At 45.1% G+C, this 21039-nt stretch overlaps 1 protein-coding gene across 1 annotated transcript in view; it reads right to left on the bottom strand.

The window, feature by feature from the left end:
- LOC140720268 (zinc-binding protein A33-like) overlaps positions 1-17672 on the bottom strand; it is a 42761-nt gene extending 25089 nt beyond the window's left edge. Inside the window, exons 1-7 of the mRNA XM_073035138.1 lie at positions 17615-17672; positions 14054-14253; positions 13267-13362; positions 12616-12849; positions 12265-12287; positions 12059-12177; positions 3601-3980 (exon numbers count right to left, since the gene is read on the bottom strand). Of these exons, the coding sequence (XP_072891239.1) occupies positions 3601-3980; positions 12059-12177; positions 12265-12287; positions 12616-12849; positions 13267-13362; positions 14054-14253; positions 17615-17672 (1110 nt within the window). The remainder of the gene's footprint in view (positions 1-3600; positions 3981-12058; positions 12178-12264; positions 12288-12615; positions 12850-13266; positions 13363-14053; positions 14254-17614) is intronic.
- Positions 17673-21039: the final 3367 nt, after the last annotated feature.

Raw genomic sequence — 21039 nt, forward strand, 5'->3', positions numbered from 1 at the left:
TGTCCTCCCGTTTTTATCTTTCCTAATCTAAGTGGAAAGAACCTAATCGCATTTACTGTCGATACCCCTCATAATTTTGTAAACCTCTATCAAATCCCCTTCATTCTTCTGTGCCTCAAGGAATATAGTCTTAAACTGTTCAATCTTCCCCTGTGACTCAACTCCTGAACACCTGGCAACATCCTAGTAAATCTTCTCTGCACTATTTCAATCTTATTGATATCTTTCCTATAGTTAGGTGACCAGAACTGCAAATAATACTCCAAATATTTCCTCACCAATGCCTTATACAACCTCACAATAACATCCCAACTCCTGTACTCAGTACCTTGATTTATGAATGCCAGGATGCCAAAAGCCTTCTTTACAACCCTGTCTACCTGTGACGCCACTTCCAGGGAATTATGTACCTGAACTCCCAGATCCCTTTGTTTCTCCGCACTCCTCAGTGCCCTACCATTTACTGTGTATGTCCTACCTTGGTTTGTCCTTCCAAAATGCAACACCTCACGCTTCTCTGCATTAAATTCCATCTGTCATTTTCTGGCCCATTTTTCCAGTTGGTCCAGATCCCTCGGCAAGCTTTGAAAGCCTTCCTCGCTGTCCACAACGCCTCCAATCTTGGTGTCATCAGCAAAATTGCTGATCCAATTGACCACATCTATATCATTGATATAGACAACAAACAACAATAGTCCCAGCACAGATCCCCGAGGCACACCACTAGTCACAGGCCTCCAGTCTGAGAAGCAATCATCCACTACCACACTCTGTCTTCTCCCACACAGCCAATTTCACATCCAGTTTACAACCTCTCCATGGACACCTCGTGTCTGAACATTCTGAACTAATCTCCCATGTGGGACCTTGTCAAAGGCCTTACTAAAGTTCATGCAGACAACATCCACAGCCTTTCCTTCATCTACTTTCATGGTAACCTCTTCGAAAATTTCTACAAGATTTGTTAAACACGATCTACCGCGCACAAAGCCACACTGACTATCTTTAATCAGCCCTTGGCTGTCCAAATACTTGTATATCCGATCTCTCAGAACACCTTCCAATAACTGACCTACTACTGATGTCAGGATCACCGGCCTGTAATTACCTGGTTTACTATTGGAGCTTTTTTTAAACAACGGAACAACATGAGCTACCCTTCAATCCTCCGGCACTGCACAGGTAGCTGAGGACATTTTAAATATTTCTGCCAGGTCCCCTGCAAATTCTACACTAGTCTCTCTCAAGGTCCGAGGAAATATCAAGTCAGGCCCGGGGGATTTATCTACCTTTATTCGATGTAAGGCAGCAAGCACCTCCTCCTCTTTCATCTCTAATTGTTCCATGACACAACTGCTTGTTTCCCTTCCTTCCATATACACTATGCCAGTTTCCTGAGTAAATACTGATGCAAAAAATCTTTTCAAGATCTCCCCCATCTCGTGAGGCTCCACACATAGACGACCACTCCAATCTTCTAGGGGACCAATTTTGTCCCTAACTATCCTTTTATTCTTAATATACTTGTAGAAACCCTTCGGGTTTACCTAAACATTATCTGCCAAAGCCAACTCATTTCTTTTTGTTCCCTTCTTGATTTCCTTCTTTAGTATTTTCTTACATTTTCTATACTCTTCAAGTACCTCATTTTTTTCTGTGTTGCCTATACCTGCTATACATCTCTCTCTCTTTTTCTTAACCAAATCGCCAATATCCCTTGAAAACCAAGGTTCCCTATGCCTGTTAACTTTGCCTTTAATCCTGGCAGGAACATGCAAACTCTGCACTCTCAAAATTTCGCCTTTGAAGGCCTTCCACTTACTGAGCTCATCCTCGCCAGAAAAAAAAATTATTCCAATCCACTCTTCCTAGATCTTTTTTCATTTCCACAATATTGGCCCTTCTCCAATTTAGAACCTCAATTCGAGGACCAGACCCATCCTTATCCATAATTAACTTGAAACTAATGACATTATGGTCACTGGACCCAAAATGTTCGCCTACACATACTTCTGTCACCTGACTGTCTGGTTTCCTAATAGGAGATCAAGTATTGCATCATCACTCGTATGTACCTCGATATATTGATTTAGAAAACTTTCCTGAAAACATTTCACACACTCTAAGCCATCTAGCCCTATTACAGTTTGGGAGTCCCAGTCAATATGAGGGAAGTTAAAATCCCCTACTATTACAACTTCCTGTTTCTTACATCGGTCTACTATCTTTATATAGGTTTGCTCCTCCAATTCTCTCTGACTATTGGGCGGTCTATAATAGACCTATTAGTGTGGTCACACATTTCCCATTCCTCAGCTCCACTCATATGGCCTCTGTAGACAAGCCCTCCGGGCTGTCCTGTCTATGCACAGCTGTAATATTTTCCCTGACTAGTAATGCCACTCCTCCCCCTTTCATCCCTCCCCCTCTATCACGTCTCAAACAACAAATATTTCTATCATGTATAAACCTTAGGTGGGAGGTTATCTTTTTGTATTAATGTATTAAAAATAAATTATAAATTCTACCAGCGGAACCTCTTACTAAAGGATTCATATTTAAAATAGTATCCAACAAATCAGATTCTTGCATATATGCGAACTTCGATAATTATTTTTGTGGAAAATGTCTAACCTGAAAATATCGCAGAAAGTGTGTATGAGAGACAGAATATTTGCTAATTAACTCTTCAAAAGTCATCAATCGACCGTCACAAAATAAATGAAAATAAAAATAAATAAATGCAAAAACACAGATCCCCTTAATCACTAAAAATTAAACATCATTGGGAGACAACTTAATATGACCTTTGTTAATGAAGATGGTCAATTCTTCTTTGATATATGCCAGTGTTTAATTCAATTTAAAATTGTTCACTGTTACTATTTAACAAAGGAGAGACTATCCAAAATATTTCCTAACAGACAATTATTACGATAGGTGTAAAGCTGAAGAAGCCACTTTTTCACATATGTTCTGGTCATGTTCTTCATTAAAATCTTTTTGGAAATCTTTATTTTCTACAATTTCTAAAGCTCTGAAAATTAATTTACAACCTAATGTACAAACCTTTGATTTCTGTCTATACATGCAGTCCTCACATGACCTTTATCCTCCTCCACCTCACTATCTGCTCTAACACTCTGGTTCACCTTCCTCTGCAAATCTAGTTTACCCCCTCCCCCCCCCCCCCGGAGCAGCACTAGCAAATCTACCCGCAAGGATGTTAGTCCCCCTCCAGTTCAGGGGCAAACCGTCCTGTCGGAACAGGTCCCACCTTCCCGGGTAAAAAGCCCAATTGTCAAGAAACATGAAGCCCTCCCTCCTGCACCATCTCCTTAGCCACGTATTTAGCTGCACTCTCCGCACATTTATATTTACAGGGACTTTACTACCGACACCGGTCCCCGGGACCCGCCCCGTTTACAGACCCGGAGCGGAACCCGAGCAGATTCTCAGCCATTGGATTCCATCCCAGGTCGCGAAGAAAGGATGAAGTTTCCCCGTGAATTTATTCCCAGTGAAGGTGTGGAGATGGGACTTGGTCTCCGCGTTGTAAAATGAAACTGTCCCGGATTCGTAAATTAGATAAACTCCCACCCTCCCGGGGATGGGACCGGCAGAGAGACGGGACTCGGGGGAGGGGAGGGTCTTCCCAATCCCGTCACAATCCCGATGTAACACGTCATCAATCCGCCCGATGACCCAGAATCCGGTCTCCGGTCTCAGACTGAACCGTTTCTTCCTCTTCACAGACTCTGCGGCGACTCCCAGATACCAGACCCGATTTCCTGTTACCTCCACCTCCCAGTAATGTCTCCCCGATGTGAATCCCTCCGATCCCAGCACACAAGCCCAGTTTGTGAATCTCTTCCCGGTGTTAGGGAGATTCCTCCGGATCCCGGTACATCTCACACTCTTCCGATCCTCAGACACCTCGAGATACGGATTCGCCGTTTCCACATCCAGGGTGACAGAGACTGGCGGGAGAAGCAGAGAATTAGAGAGTCCCCGGGGATGGGGGAGAGACTCGGGCAGCGCGGCCCCGGGGATCGGGGGGAGAATCGGACAGCGCGGCCCCGGGGATCGGGGAGAGAATCGGACAGCGAGGCCCCGGGGATCGGGGGGAGACGCGGTCGGGTGGCCGACATGAACCTTCACCGTAGTTTAACCCGACGAAAGCAGATGGACAACTAATGTCTCCCCGTGGGTTTTCCGCTGGACGGAGAGCAAAGATTTCCCGGTCAAACGGGCACAAAATGCTGGAGGAACCGAGCGGGTCAGGCAGCAAGTGTGGAGAGAGATAGACAGTCTACGTTTCAGCTCGACATCTTCCCTCAAGAACAGAAATAAATAGGGGAGAGAGGCAGCAGAAACGAGTGCGGGAAAGGGGTGGATTAAGATGGGAAGGAGGTGAGTGAATGGATTTTAACAGGAGGTCACAGAGGCCCATCAGCCCAACGGGTTGAGGGGGGTAATAAATCAGCCATTCTTCTAAACTCCAGTGAGTACAGGCCCAGAACCATCAAACGCTCCTCATATGTTAACTCTTTCATTCCCGGAATCATTCTTGGGAACCGCCTGGAGCCTCTCCAATGCCAGCACATCTTTCTGATATAAGGGACCCAAAACTGTTCACAATACTCCAAGTGTGGTCTGACCAATGCCTTATAAAACATCAGCAATACGTCCTTGCTTTTGTATTCTAATCCTCTCGAAATGAATGCTCACATTGAGTTTGCCAATCTTACCACTGACACAAATTGCAAGTTAACCTTGAGGGAATCCTGCACAACGACACCCAAGTCCCTTTGCTCTTCTGATTTTTGAATTCTCTCTGTTTTCAAAAATATCTATGCCTTTATTCCTTCTACCAAAGTGCATGCACGACTTCCCCACCCGATAATCCATCAATCACTTATTTGCCCATTTCCTGATCTGTCTCTGTCCTTCCCCAGATTCCGAGCTTCTGCAGCACTACTTGCCCTTTCACCTATCTTCATATCGTCTGCAAGCTTGGCCACAAAGGCAACAATTCTGTCATCCAAATCATTCTTTGTCTATCTTGGCTTTGTGTTCCTCAAAGAATTCCAACAGATTTGTCAGGCAAGATTTCCCCTTAAGGGAAGGCATGCTGTCTTTGCCCTATTTTATCATTTGCCTCCATGTACCCAAAAGCTCAGCCTTAATGCTAGAATCCAACATCTTCCCAACCACACCACATCCAGACTAACTCACCTATAATTTTCTTTCCCCAGCTGCTCTGCCTTCTAAAAGAGTTAAGTGACTTTTGCAACTTCCAGTCGTCTGGAATGACCAAGCATTTAGTGATTCTTGAAAAATCATTACTAATGCCCCCATATTCTCTTCAGTTAACTACATCGAAAGAGTGGGGTGCAGTCCATCTGGTCCAGGCAGCTTCAGATTTTCAATCGTCCCACACACTTTCTCCTCAGTAACAGCAACAACACTCATTTCTGTACCCCGACACTTTCACATTTCTGACATACAGTGAGTATCATTCACCATGAGGATTGACACAGAATAGATAGATAGATAGATAGATAGATAGATAGATAGATAGATAGATAGATAGATAGATAGATAGATAGATAGATAGATAGATAGATAGATAGATAGATAGATAGATAGATAGATAGATAGATAGATAGATACTTTATTCATCCCCATGGGGAAATTCAACTTTTTTTTTCCAATGTCCCATACTAATTAAGTACCTCTGCCATGGCTTTTGTCACATTTCTCCTCTCCGGTGTCATTTTCTAGGGGTCCAATATCCACTCTCGCCTCTCTTTTACTCTTTACATTTTTGTGTCCTCTTGAGTATTGTAGGCAAGCTTTCCCTCATATCTCATTTTCTCTCCTTATGGCTTTGTAATTCCTTTCCGTTAATTGTCAAAATCTTCTCGATACTCCGATATCCTTCTGATTTCTGCTCCATTGTAAGCCCTCTCTTTCACTTCTATGCTGTCTCGGATTTCCCTGTCAAACACGGTTACCTCATCCTCCCTGTATAATCATACTTCATCTTTCCGAATTGCCCCTGGAGCTCCAGTCTTTGTTGTTCTGCAATCATCCCTGCTCATGTCCCCTTCCAATCTACTTTGGTCAGCTCCTCCCTCATGACCCATAAGGGTCTTTTTACCCTTGCACTTTCGTAACTCTACCCGCAATGATTCTCCATCTTCCAATCCTATGCCACCTCTCTCGAAGGATTTCATTTCATTTCTTACCAACAGACACTCCCCAGCCTCTCCGCCTACCTACCTGCCTATCCTTTGAATACAAGGTGTATCCTTTAAAGTTCAGCTTCAAGCCAGGATCCCCTTTCCACCAAAACTCAGTGATGCCAACAACGTTGTACCTGCCAATCTCTACCTGTGCTACAACATCATCGACCCTATTCCGTATACTGGTGCATTCAAATACAACACCTTCAGTCCTGTATTCATCAGCCTATTCCACACTGTCCACATGAACTTAAACAAGGCCTTTGATGTCGATGATAGACCACACTTGAAGCATTGTCTGCATTTCCCGTTCCCGAATATGGGGAGGATGTCATTACACTGGACAGGAGGCTTCAGGAGGATGTTAGCAGGACTGGGGGCTTGGGTTAAAAGCAGAAAGTAGCGAAGCTTGAGCTATTTAGCTGTAGTGTAGGATGTTGAGGGGTGACCCCTTATCGAGGTAAATACATTCATAAGGGTCTCAGATAAAGTGAGTCATTTTCTGAGAAATGGGAGTACAGAACCAGAAAGCTCAGATTCAATGTGAAAGGGGAAATTTTATGAGGGATCTAAAGGGTAACATTCCCACAGAGAGCAAGGTGGGTAAATGGAATTTGCCATCAGGCGCTGTAGAAACAGGTATAAATAAAATACTTTAAAACAAATTTGTACAGGTACATAGATAGGAAATGCTTCGGGGAATATGGGGCAAACACATAAAAATGGACATGCTCAAGAAGACATCTTAGTCTTGCAGATTGATGAACTGGGCCGTGGGTTCGACATTCATCAAACCCTCCCAAATCATCCTCCTGAGGAATCTCATCCCGGAGTCTGTCTCTGAACTGTTGAAGTGATATCATGTCAGAGGGCAGCTCAATACCTCAGAACAGACAGACTGGGTAAAGACTGCAGATTGTATTCATAAATGGGAATTTGTGTCTGGTAATGTGTGTGTGTGTGTGTGTGTGTGTGTGTGTGTGTGTGTGTGTGTGTGTGTGTGTGTGTGTGTGTGTGTGTGTGTGTGTGTGTGTGTGTGTGTGTGTGTATGTGTGTGTGTGTGTGTGTGAGCGCACCACACATTGACGGAGAGTGTGCACATTGAAGTATATTTATGTCACAGTGTGTCATCACATGTCTGGTGTGTGCTGACAATGTATGACATGTGTGTGAGCTGTTTATATAAATAAATGACTGTGTCTGAGGAGATTGGTTTCCAGGTTACTGAGGGAAATAACAACGTAGATTGCTGAGGCTTTGACTACAATCTGCCAATCCTTCCTGTGTATGTGTGTGAGGGAGCTTTGCCAGACCGGTTATGCTGTGTGTGCTTCTCCTGAGATGAAATCTTGACCCATGTCAATGCTTGTTGGTGTGTCCGAGCTCATTCTCACAATGCTTCAGTGTAGTGGTCTGATAACCATAAAACATAGGAGCAGAATTAGGCCATTTGCCTATCGAGTCTGCTCCGCCATTCAATCATGGCTGATCCTTTTTTTTCCCTCCTCAGCCCCACTACCTGGTCTTCTCCCCGTAACCTTTGATGCTGTGCCCAATCTAGAACCTATCAAGCTCTGCCTTAAGTACACACAACAAGTTCCACAAATTCACCAGCCGCTGGCTCGAATTTCTCCGCATCTGTTTTAAATAGATGCCTCTCTGTCTTGAGGTTGTGCCCTCTTGTCGTAGACTCCTAACCATGGGAAACATCCTTTCCATATCAACTCTTTATAGGCCTTTCAACATTCCAGGTTTCTTTGAGTTCCGCCCTCATCTTTCGAAATTTCCGTAAGAACAGACCCAGAGCTATCAAATGTTCCTCATATGATAACCCTTTCATTCCTGGAATCATCCTTATGAAATGATCACTCTGCAATGCCAGCACATCTTTTCTTACATGAGGAGCCCAAAACTGTTCACAATACTCAAGGTGAGGCTTCACTAGTGCCTTATAAAGCCTCCGCATCACATCCTTACTTTCAATTTAAAAAAATTCTCCCCATTTAAAAAATAATCTGTACATTATTTCTACGACCGAAGTGCATGACCATGCATTTTCCAACATTGTATATCATTTGCCACTTTCTTTCCCATTCTCCTCATTCAAGTCCTTGCGCAGCCTAACTGTTTCCTCAACACTACTAGCCCCTCCACCAATCTTCGTATCATCTGCAAACTTGGAAACAAAGCCATCTACTCTAGGACAAGAGGGTACGAATTCAGGATTGAAGGACGTCCTTTCAGAACTGAGATGTGGAGAAATTGCTTTAGTCAGTGTGTGGAAAATCTGTGGAATTTGTTGCCACAAGTGGCTGTTAAGGCCAAGTAGTTGAATTTAAGGCAGAGATAGATAGGTTCTTGATTAGCCAGGGCATCAAAGGGAATGGGGTGAAAGCAGGGGAGTGGAGATGACCGGAAGAATTGGATCTGCTCATGATTGAATGGTGGAGCAGACTGGATGGGCCGAATGGCCTATTTCTGCTCATAAATCTTATGGTCTATTCCATCAGCTAAATGTTGATATACAGCATAAAATGAAGGTGTCCTGACACTGACCCCTGTGAAATACTAGTATCTGGAAGCCAACCAGAAAAGGATCCCTTTTCTCTCGTTCACTGTTTCCTACCAATCCCCCAATACCCTAACCATGCCTGTAACTTTTCTGTAATACCATGAGCTCTTGACTTGCTGCACGTATGGCACCTTGTCAAAGGCCTTCTGAGATTCCAAATATACAACATCCACTGCATCCCCTTTATCTATCCTACTTGTAATCTCCTCAAAGAATCCCAACATGTTTGTCAGGCACAATATTCCCTTAACGAAGCCATGCTGACGTTTCCTATCTTGTCCAGGGTCACCAGGTATTGCATTACCTCATACTTAACAATTGACACTAGCTTCTTCACAACCATAGGGGTGATGTTAACTGGTCTATAATTTCCTTTCTGGTGCCTTCCTCCTTACTAAAAGAGTTGAGTGAAATTTGCAATTTTCCAGTCCTCTGGCACCATGCATCATTTCAAATGCCTCCACAATGTCTACCACAACCTCTTTCAGAGCACTAGGGTGCAGTTCATCTGGTCCAGGTGACTTGTGTACCTTTAGGTCTTTCAGCTTTTTGAGCACCTTCTCCCTTGTAACAGTAACTGCACTTACTTCTCTTCCCTCGCACCCTTCAACACCGGGCACAGTGTTAGTGTCAAGACTGATGCAATATGCTCATTTAGTTCATCTGCCATCTCTTTATCCCCCGTTATTATATATTCGACTGCATTTTCTAGCGGGCATATTTCCACTCTCATCTCTACTTCATTTTTTACAATACTTGAAAAACAATTTGATATTGTTTGCTAGCTAGTTTTACAAAGACTTAATTGTAAAAAGGGCCCGAAGGATCATTGGAGACCAGGGTCACCCCAACCACAAACTGTACCAGTTACTGCCATCCGGGATACGGTACCGCAGCATAAAAGCCAGGAGCAACAGGCTCCAGGGACAGCTTCTTCAACCAGGCCGTCAGACTGATTAACTCGTGCTGAGACAACTGTATTTCTAAGTTATATTCACCAGCATGTTTTACATATTGTTTGTCACAAATCAGTACAAATTGCACATTGCACATTTAGACGGAGATATAACATAAAGATATTTACTCCTCATGTATATGAAGGATGTAAGTAATACAGTCAATTCAATTCAAATCAATGCACATTTAATTTTCCCCTCCCAATCATTCTTTTAGTTCCTCTCTGTAGATATTTAAAAGCTTCCCAATCCTCTGTCTTCCTACTAATTTTTGTTTAGTTGTATTCCCTCTCTTTTGCCTTCACATTAACTTGTCTTCCCTTCTCAGCCACGGTTGTACTATTTTGCCATTTGGGTATTTATTTATTTTTCGAATACATCTATCCTTCACCTTCCTCATTTTCCCAGAACTGACACCATTTCTGCTCCGCTCTCATCCCTGCCAGCATCTCCTTCCAATTTGCTTTGGCCAACTCCTCTCTCAGACCACTGTAATTTCTTTCACTCCTCTGAAATACTACAATGTCAGACTTTACTGTCTCCTTATCAAATTTCAAGTTGAACTCAGTCATGTTGTGAGTCCTAAGGTTTCTTTTAACTTCTCACCTCTTGTTCAATACATAACACCCAATCCAGTAGAGCTGTTCCCCGAGTAGGCTCAACGACAAACTGCTCTAGAAAGCCATCACATTGCATTCAACAAACTCACTCTCTTGAGATCCTTTACCAACCTGATTTTCCCAATTGCCCTGCACGTTGAAATCTCCCATGATTATCATAACATTGTCCTTTTCATCAGCCTTTTCTATTTCAAGTCTGTGGGCCTCAACCCACTGACTGTTGGGAGGCCTGTATATGACTGCCATCAGTGTCATTTTTTACTTTTGCAGTTCCTTACCTCAACCCACAAGGATTCAACATCTTCCAATCCTATGTCACATCTCGCTGCTGATTTACCAGCAGAGCCACACCACCCCATCAGCCTTCCTTCCATCCTCCGATACATTGTGTAACCTTGGACATTCAGCTCCCAACTACAACCATCCTTCAGCCACGATTCCGTGATGGCCACAACATCATACCTGACAATCTGTAATAGTGTAACAAGATCATCCACCTTATTTCTCATACTCCATGCATTGAGATATAACACTTTGTGTACTGTATCTGCTACCCTTTTTAATTCTGCATCCCTAATGCACTGCTAATCACCCTGCTGGCTGCAATTTTCTCCTCACATCTGTCAGCCCTATCTGACAGTCTGACTGCACGCAATCTTTTCATGCTTACCATCAATCTTACCCCTTCACTCCAGTTTCAACCCTCTCCAAATTAGTTCAGACCCTCCCCAACAGATCTATCAAACCTCTCTGTGAGAATATTGTTCTCCCTCGGGTCGAGGTGCGACCCATCCCTTTTGAGCAGGTCATTCCTCCACCAGAACAGATCCCAATGATCCAAGAACCTAAATCCCTGTCCCCAGCACCATCTTTTCAGCCATGTTTATCTGTCAAATTATCCTGTTTCTACCCTCACCAGCACGTGGCACAGGCAGCAATCCAGAAATTACAACCCTGGGGATACTGCTTCTGAACTTTTTACCAAGCTCTCCAAATTCTATTTTCAGGACCTCTTTGCTTTTACTTCCAATGTCATTGTCCCAAAATGCACCAGGATATCTGGCTGTTTTCCCTCCCTCTCCAAAATGATGCGGCCATGATCCGAGACGTCTCGGACCCTGGCACCTGGGAGGCAACGTACCATTCAGGTGTCCCATTCACATCCATAGATTCTCCTGTCTGTTCCCCTGACGATTGAGTCCCCTATCACTACCACTCCCCTCTTCCGCCTCGAACAACAGTCAGACACTGGACTCACTGCACACGAAGGACTTGTGCATTTTCCTGACAATCCCTGTCACCACACTCGCTTTTACTCGCTTTTATTCCCTACAATATCATCAAGTCAGTATTAAATTCCCAGCTCTGTGGTAGGATTCAAATTCATGTCTTGGTATGTTAGTGCAGTGTGCCTGGGATCAGGACACAGTGGTTCATCTACCAGCCCTGTGTATTAGTTGTATTGTGACCCTGTGCTGGTGTGTTCAGGGGTCAGACATCTCCAGCTGACCATGTGACAGTGATGCCTCCCAGTCGGTGGGGTTGATGTGGAATAAACTTCAGTTCCCCTTCAGACCATTATCGCAGCCAATCCTTGCTTCAACTTACAACTTAACAGTGTTTCATGAATAAGGAAAACATAATCTTTGTAAATGTTACCTCGCTTAATAGCATCAAATGTTTCTCTCAGCACTGTGTTCAACAAATAGGGGTGAACGAATTTTCCAACCGGCAGCGCCTCATCTGTCACTGACAATTCCAGGACATCATCACTGATTCTGTAAATATTAAACTGCGGGTGATAAACTGGAATTTTGAAGTATTTTACAAATCCATACAGGGTTTCAGTAAAGAGCATGTCCTACCTCCTGTTCTGACGAGATTCCTCCTGAAATAAATAAAAACACAAATCTGATTAGAATTGGACTTACTGTTCACATCATTGACCGATTCATTTCAGCTTAATTTATGATTAATTATGCTGAAATTTCATCGCTTAAATGTTGCTGATGAAGGATCGAATATCTATCTCTGATATTTAGAATGTCATTAGCTGAATGATTGGAGGTTTGTCATGCAAGGAGAACACTCTGTGTGAGGTCACCAGCAGCGGAAATTGATTTGGTAGAATTGACCGCTGTGCTGTGTTTATTTCAAATGTACCACTGTTTATTTAGTTCAATTTGACAGAAACAAATTGAAATGTAATCGCTCACCTTGAGAAATATCCCATTGTCTTTTTGATCCATCTGTTCCTTTAACTTCGAGATTTCCTCCTGAATAAACCTTATATTCTCTTGAATCTGCAGAAGATTTATCTCCATTGGATTTAGAATCCTCTCCTCTTCCGTCCTGAGATCCCTGAGTAAGCTCTGCTCTTTCTCAGTGATAATCTGGCGCAGTTCAGCAAACTGGGATGTGATGTGGGACTGAACGCTGTGTGACTGTTCCTGTCGAATGAAAGGTGAAGATTAGTTTACTGCATTGCTGTGTTGTATTTCCTGATGACATTAAGGTGACCATTCGGTCCATTGGGGTCCATACTACTTCTGAGACATTCCCGTCAACCACATTCCCTCACGTTTTCCTGAAACCTATTCTCCCTCACTGACCCATTAACGTCCAACTGATTCACATACACCCTCCTCGACCTTCTCAGGGTTAATTGTAATTAACCATTCATCCAGCATGTCCTTGAAATGTGTCTGAAACCGTCATGGTCACAAGGAGAACATGCAAACTCCACACAAACAACAGCAGAGGTCAGGATCGAACCCAGGTCACTGGAGCTGCGATACACGGCTATTCTGCACTAAATGGAGCAAAACTCGACAGTAATATCAGAAATTCCGCTCAGGAAGCCTCACCAGAACTCCGGAAATCTTCTCTTTCTGTTGCTGCTCCTTTTCCTGGAAGTCTGATTCCTTTTTTGTGAGAGAGTCTAAGGAAGATTTTTGCTGATCCTGGAAGTCAGAGAGTGAAGGAAATAGAAACAAAGATGCATTAAAAAAAACAGGTGATCAAACCCAATTATCACACAAAATGCCGGAGGAACTCAGTGAGTCAGGCAGCATCTATTCAGGGGAAATAAACAGACGGTGTTTCGGGATGAGACCCTTCATTAGGACTGGGAAGGAATGGGACAGAAGCCAGAATAAAAAGGTTTGGGGACGAGAACCAGCTGACAGGTGACGGGTGAGACAACATGAGGGGGAACGTGGTGGAGGGTGATGAAGTGAGAAGCTGAGAGGGGACAAGTGGAAGAGGTAAAGGGCTGGAGAAGAAGGAATCTAATACGAGAGGACAATCGACCATGGAAGAAACGGGAGGAACTGGGCTGTTTGCGGCCCTGAATGGTGACGAGGGAGGAGGTTAGGAGTCAGGTGTAGCACTTGTCCCGCTGCTGATATCAAAGTCAGGAGGGAGATCAGTGGGGAGGAGTGAGTAGATCAGGGCGATACAGTACGTAGAGCGCGATCCGTATAGAGAGCGGTGAGTTGCGGGGTGCGGAGGTGGGCGGTGGGACGGAGAGATGCTAGAATCCCGTTGGAGATGGCGGAAGTTGCAAAGAATAATGTGTTGGTTATGGAGTCTCTTGTGATGGTATGTAGGACAAAGGAAATGTGTTAAGTATTAAATTAACGTTAGTTTTACCGTGTAGATTTGAACAGCTTCTTTAATCGGCATGAAGCGGTGATCTTTGTGTTCCTCCGCATCTCTACAGATCAGACAGATCAGTGTCTTGTCCGTTTCACAAAACAGCTTCAGTTCTTCCTCATGTTCCTCGCAGTGACGTTTACTTTCCTTCCCTTTCGGATTCAGGTTTAGATTTCGAGCTTTTCCAGCCAGATTTGCTAAGGCCCGATTCACCCTGAGGGTGCGGTCAGCAAACACCTCTCTACATTCCGGGCAGGAGTTTCTCTCCTCCGTTTCCCAATACTGTGTGATACAAGAGCGACAGAAGTTGTGTCCACACTCCAGTGACACCGGATCGGTGAAGAAATCCAGGCAGACAGGACAAATTGCCTCCTCGGTCCAACTCTCGATCGGTCCTTTCGAAGCCATATTAACTCCAGCACTTCCTGATTCAGAATGCTTTCATTTTCGGGGAGGGGCTGATCCTCTGCAGTAACCCGATTGTCCACTACGCGCGCTGCAGTCTCAGGGAATGAACATTCTTCTGCTGGATGTGTTCAATGGGAAGTAATAGTGGTAATTTCCATCGCAGGGTGAGATCAGCAATACATTAAACAGATCAGAGCATAAATGAAAACTCGGCCGTGGACTGCCTAAGCCCGGCTGCGAAAGGAGCGGCGTTGGGCCTGGGGTTTGTAACTTCATCCCGAAAAATGGCAGTGCACAGAAATGTCAAATGAACCACCAAAGGCCTCATCCCTGAGATCGGAAGGATCTTCCCCTGGAAGACGATTGAAGTCGTGTGGTGAAAGGAGAAGCCACAGGGCCGATCAAACCCCGGCCCTGGACAGGGGACTCTGACGAGCTACTGCGGCCTGTGCCCCGGTAGGCGTGATGGGCTAAAGAAGCAGAACAGAAATGAAGCTGGAGAGAAGAGTCTGGTTCAGTCTGAGGCAGGACTGAAAAGGACAAGTTCTGAAAAGAGAGGCACAAGAAACTGCGGATGCTGGAATCGCGAGTAAGAATCTTGAGGGACTAAGCAGGTCAGGCAGCATTTTTGGAAAGAAATGTAAAATCGGCTTTCAGGTCGAGATCCTTCAGCTGGACTGTCCCAACCCGAAATCTCGATTGCCATTTCCCTCAGATGTTGCCTGATCCGCTGAGTTGCTCCAGCAGCTCGTTTTTAAAGAGTTTTTTTCTCGAGGTGCATGGAGAGTCAGACTGGGGTGTAAAACCGGTTTTAAGTAACTATTTAAACAACTATTAAATTAGTACATGCCATGAAAGTGGAGATGTCGAGAGAATATTATGCTGTGACAAGACAGATACTGTGGCTGCAGGGGAAAGTACAGGACTGGACATTCCACGTCACAGGGTGGGAAACATTTTTTTGGTCGGTGAAGTCCTGAAGAAACTTTCTGACTTTACCCATGTCTGTCCCAGCTCCAGTGAAAGGCCAGTTTCCACAATTCTAGACAGAGCCCAGACTTTGATGTTTTTATTTAATTCAAAATAAGCATTATTTGCCATGAAATATTCACAGGGATAAACCGTGCAATGCCTTTACCCGAGAATCAGTGAGCCTCCTGTCACGCAACTGCTGTGGCACAGGCCCTTGCATCTTTATCCACGGATCTTCGCCAGCCCACAGTCCGCAAAAAGGCGAGTGACCGTCTCGTCTCCACTGCAGTAATCTCGGGGCAGCGCGCTGTGTGAATGATCTCCGGGCATGCAGCAAGGATCAGACTGGGAGGGGCCCTCTCGTCTTCACTGCAGTAATCTCGGGGCAGCGCGCTGTGGGAGTGATCTCCGGGCATGCAGCAAGGATCAGACTGGGAGGGCCCCTCTCGTCTCCACTGCAGTAATCTCGGGGCAGCGCGCTATGGGAGTGATCTCCGGGCATGCAGAAAGGATCAGACTGGGAGGGCCCCTCTCGTCTCCAGCCTGGTAGGATTTGGCACGATGATCAAAGTAGTTCATCGCCCTCCTGATAAACCTACGCAAGGTGTTGGATTCGGCCCGGTACATCCCGGGTGGATCCTCCCAACCACTGAGCACATCGACATGAAACGCTGTCGGAGTAGAGCAGCATCCACCATCAGAGATGCTCACCACCCAGGCCAGGCTCTTTTCTCGCTGCTGAAATCAGGGAGAACGTACAAGAGCCTCAGGACTCGCACCACCAGGTTCAGGAACAGTTTCTACACCTCAGCCATCAGGCTCTTGAACAGTGCAGTAGAAATACACTCGCTTGCCCATCCATTGAGATGCTTCTGCAACAAGTTATCACATTGGGCCTTTCTCAGAATTAGCGAAATAAGAGGTGTTCTGACTGGGACAGACTCATTTCCATAGGGTATGTACAGGGTAGGGGCAGGAATGATGGCTCCCCTGGCTGGGAGGGTCTCACAGACTCAAAATCTAAGGTCCCCACCCAGACTGAGACTGATCGCATTGGGCCTGTCTCAGAATTAGAGAAGTTAAAGGTACAGGCACAATCTCACAGGATATTGACAGGGTCGGGGCAGGAATGATGTTTCCCCTGGTTGGGCTGTGGAACCAGGGTTCACAGACTGAATATCACAGTTCACCTCAGCAGGACTGAGATGAGGAGAAATTTCCGCACCAGTGCAGCGAATCTTTGGAATCTCCTCCACAGGGTTTCTAAATTCAATAGACATATTCTGGGGCTCAGCGCTGATGGGGACATCGCAGGAAAGTGGTGTTGAGGTCAAAGGTCAGACATGGAGAGGTTTCAGATAAATTTCACAAGGATGATTCCAGGAATGAAAGGGTTATTATACGTTTGATGGCTGTGGGTCTGTACTCGATTGAATTCAAATGGGTGACGGGGATCTGATTGATACCTTTTGAACATTAAAAGGTAGACAGAGTAGATGTGGAGAGGATGTTACCCATGGGGTGAGAGTCTCGGACCTGAGGGCACAGCCTCAGGATAGGGGGGCGCCCTTTCAAAACAGAGATACGGAGAAATGTCTTTAGACAAAGCGTGGTAAATTTGTAGAATTTGTTTCCACATGCAGCTGTGGAGGCTACCTCGTTGGGTGTCATTAAGGCGGAGATTGATAGGTTCTTGATTGGACATGACAGCAAAGGTTACGGGGAGAAGCCGGGAACTGGGATTGAGGAGGGAAAAAGAATCATCCAGGATCGAATGGCGGAGCAGACTCGATGGGCCAGGCGGCTTAATTCTGCTCCTGTGTCTTATGGTTTTATGTTCTGAGTGAAGGGCAGAACAGGCGCAAGGGGCCGAATAGCCACGCCTCCTCCTGTTTCTTATTTTATAAATCACCAGTTTTCTTTTGCACCTTGTTCTCTCTTGGCCTTCAGCCGGTGGATTGCACAGGGGAGCGGTGAGAGCTCCGGAGATCCGTGGGCAGCAGCTGCGGTTATTTCATGTCCCGTTATTTATTGCTATTTATTTATATTTTCATTTGCACAGTTTGTTGTCTTCTACACTCTGACTGATCTTTCACTGATCCAGTTATAGTTACTATTCTGTAAATTGTCTCTGTGTCCGCAGCAAAATGCTTCTCGGGGTTGTATGTGGTGACTTACCTGAACTCTGGTAATAAAATTTACTTTGAACTTTGAGTTTCGGGGAAATTCCTTCCATTTTGAGAACAAACTGTGACTGACATCTCCAGCTCCCGGTTGCAGCCTATCAAACACACTTACAGCCAATCAGCGGCATCGCTGGGAGAGTCTTGCTGCCATTGGCTGAGTGCCAGTGGGCGGGATGCTGAATGTTCGGATTGGTCCGAGGTTTGGAGCTGAGAGCGAGTGGACCCGGGGAGAGGACGGAGATCGGGAGCTAAATTTCGGGTAAAGGCTGCAACACCGGCCTTCCCATGGCAGAGATTCCGTGAGATGTTTCAGCTGCACGGAGGGTGCCCGGTCTTCCCCGTCGAGGGTCGGGGCCTGTTGTCGGGAGTTTCCTCCCAGACCTGTTTCCTGCTGCTGGGAGCCCGGATCTGACCCGCAGCGGCTGCCGATGGATCTCCGGTGCTTTCACCGCTCCCCTGTGCAACCGGACGGGCTGAAGGCCAAGGGAGAACAAGGCGCAAAGGTAAATTCGTGCTTTAGAGAATAAGAAACTGCAGCAGGCGTGGCCATTCGGCCCCTTGCCCCTGTTCTGCCTTTCACTCCGAACATGGCTGATCTTTGACCTCAGTGACACTTTCCTGCAACGTTCCCATCTTCGCTCATCCTTTCAATATTCCTTATGAATTTAGAAAACTTGTGGGGAAAAAATCCAAAGATTTGCCACACTCCTCATCTAAGTCCTATCAGATGACATCGGATTCTGAGTCTGTGACCCTTTATTCAACAGCCAGTGAAGAAAAACGCCATTCCTGCCACACCCTGTCAATACCCTGTGAGACTGTGTCTGTCTCAGTCAGACCACTTGTTATTTCTCTAATTTTGAGACAGGCCCAGTCAGTGTAATCTCTCCGAGGACACTACCTCCCCCCCAAATCAATCTCTGAAACCTTCTCTTCATTCCCTTCATCCTACAGGCTGACTCCGGGAGGGAGACCAGACCTGTGCACAGTGTTCCATGTACGCTCTCACCAGGACCCCATATACCTTCAGAGGAGATCTTTATTCTTCTATTCAAACCTTCCTTCCCATTCAATGTTCTTCATTTAATATCGAACTCAAACAGTGAACAGACACAACACAGCCTCAGCCATGAATTTAAAGGGCAGGTGTTGCAACAGTTTGAGCTTCATACCGGGGGCCACGGAGCAAGCAGGGTGTCACAAAGGGAGGAATGTGGGAGTGTTGTATGTCTGAGCCCAGCTGTGTGTGTTTGTGTATCAGAATCAGGTTTAATATCACCGGCGTATGTGGTGAAATTTGTTGTTTTGTGACAACGTTTTATAATAAAAAGTATAAATTACAATAAGTATTTATAAAAGTAAATTCAAAACGTATTGCAAAACCGGAGGGAAAATCCTGAGGAAATGTTCTTGAGTTCATTGTTCATTCAGAAATCTGATGATGGAGGGGAAGAAGCTGTTCCTGAACCAGTGAGTCTGTCTCCAGGCCCCTGTACATCCTCCTTGATGGTAGCAATGAGACGAAGGCATGTCCTGGGTGATGGGGGTCCTTAATGATGGATGTCACCTTTTTGTGGCATCATCTTTTGAATGTGTCCTGGATGCTGTGGAGTCCAGTGCCCATGAAGGAGCTGGCTGAGTTTACAACTTTCTGCAGCATTTTCCGATCCTGTGCAGTGGCCTCTCCATACCAGGCAGTGATGCAACCAGTTGGAATGCTCTCCACAGTACATCTGCAGAAATTTGCAAGTGTCTTTATTGACAGACCGATTCCCCTCAATCTCCGAATGAAATATAGCCGATGTGGTGCCTTCATTGTAACTGCATCAATATGTTGGGCCCAGGATAGTTCCTCAGAGATGTTGACAGGCAGGAAATGGAAACTGCTCACCTTTTTCACTTCTGATCCCACGATGAGTACTGGTGTGTGTTCCCTCGACTTGAGTATTGCTTTTATCCTGGTGATCCAAGGCTGAGTGGAGAGTCAGTGAGATTGCATCTGCTGTAGACATATTGTGGCGATCGGCAAATTGCAGTGGGTCCAGGTCCATGCACAGACAGGAGTTGATTCTAGTCATGACCAACCCCTCAAAGCTCTTCATCACAGCAGATGTGAGCACCACTGGGTGATAGTCATGGAGGCAGCTCACCCTGTTCTTTGTGTGTGTGTGTGTGTGTGTGTGTGTGTGTGTGTGTGTGTGTGTGTGTGTGTGTGTGTGTGTGTGTGTGTGTGTGTGTGTGTGTGTGTGTGTGTGTGTGTGTGTGTGTTGATTATGGTAAATATCCGTGTGGTGTGTATACACATTGAAGGAGCGTGTGCACATTGAAGAATTTGTATGTTACAGTGTGTCATCACATGTCTGGAGGCAGTTCACCCTGTTCTTGATTGTCACCATTGTGTGTGTGTGTGTGTGTGTCCGTTTGAAACAGAGAATCCATGGCTTCCCAGTTCGATTCAGGAATGTTTCCAGTAACTGGGGCCACAGTAATGGGGCGACCATTCAGATCAGAACAAAATAATTTACCCAGCAGATGGTGAACATTTAGAGCTCATATCCCACTCTTGAGTTTGAGAGATGTTTACAAATTTAAATGTACAATTTAAAATCTACAAAGTAAATTTATTATCAAAGTTTAATCATGTCATCTTAGTTTCATTTTTTGGGGTAAATTCAGGAAATCCAAGAGCCATAATAGAATCACTGACAGACCGACCCCAACAGGACAGACAAGAAACTAAATGCAAAAGACAATAAACTGTGAATGTAAAGGAAATAATAATAATAAATAAATGAGAAATAAAGATAAAGAACATGAGATGAAGAGTCCTAGAAAGTGAGTCCAGAGGTTGTGGGAATGGTTCAGTGAAGGGGTTACTGAATTTCAGTGAAGTTATGGCCTCTGGTTCGAGAGCCTAATGGTTCAGGGGTAGTCGCTGTTTCTGACCTGGTGGTGTGGGCCTGAGGATCTCGCACCCTCTTCCAGATGGCAGCAGTGAGAAGAAAGCATGTCCTTGTTGGTGTGTGTCCTTCATAATGGATGCTGCTTTCCTGTGACAGCACTCCATAGAGATGTGCTCGGTGGAGGGGAGGGTTTTACCCGTGATGTACTGGGCCGTATCCACTACTTTGTATAGGATTTTCCTTTCAAGGGCTTTGCTGTTTCCATACCAGGCCACGATGCAGCTACTCTCCACCGCACATCTGTAGATGTTTGTCAAAGTTTTCGATGTCATGCTGCAGCTTTGCAAACTTCAAAGGAAGGAGAGGCACTGCCGTGCTTTCTTCGTAATTGCACTTGCAGTGTTTATAAAAAGTATGCGGCCACCTTGGAAGTTTTCATCTTTTATTGTTTTACAACATTGAGACAGAGTGCATTTAGATTTGTTTTATTCACACTGATCAACAGAACAAAAAC

Source organism: Hemitrygon akajei, unplaced genomic scaffold, assembly GCF_048418815.1.
Source record: "Hemitrygon akajei unplaced genomic scaffold, sHemAka1.3 Scf000039, whole genome shotgun sequence".
Taxonomy (NCBI): domain Eukaryota; kingdom Metazoa; phylum Chordata; class Chondrichthyes; order Myliobatiformes; family Dasyatidae; genus Hemitrygon; species Hemitrygon akajei.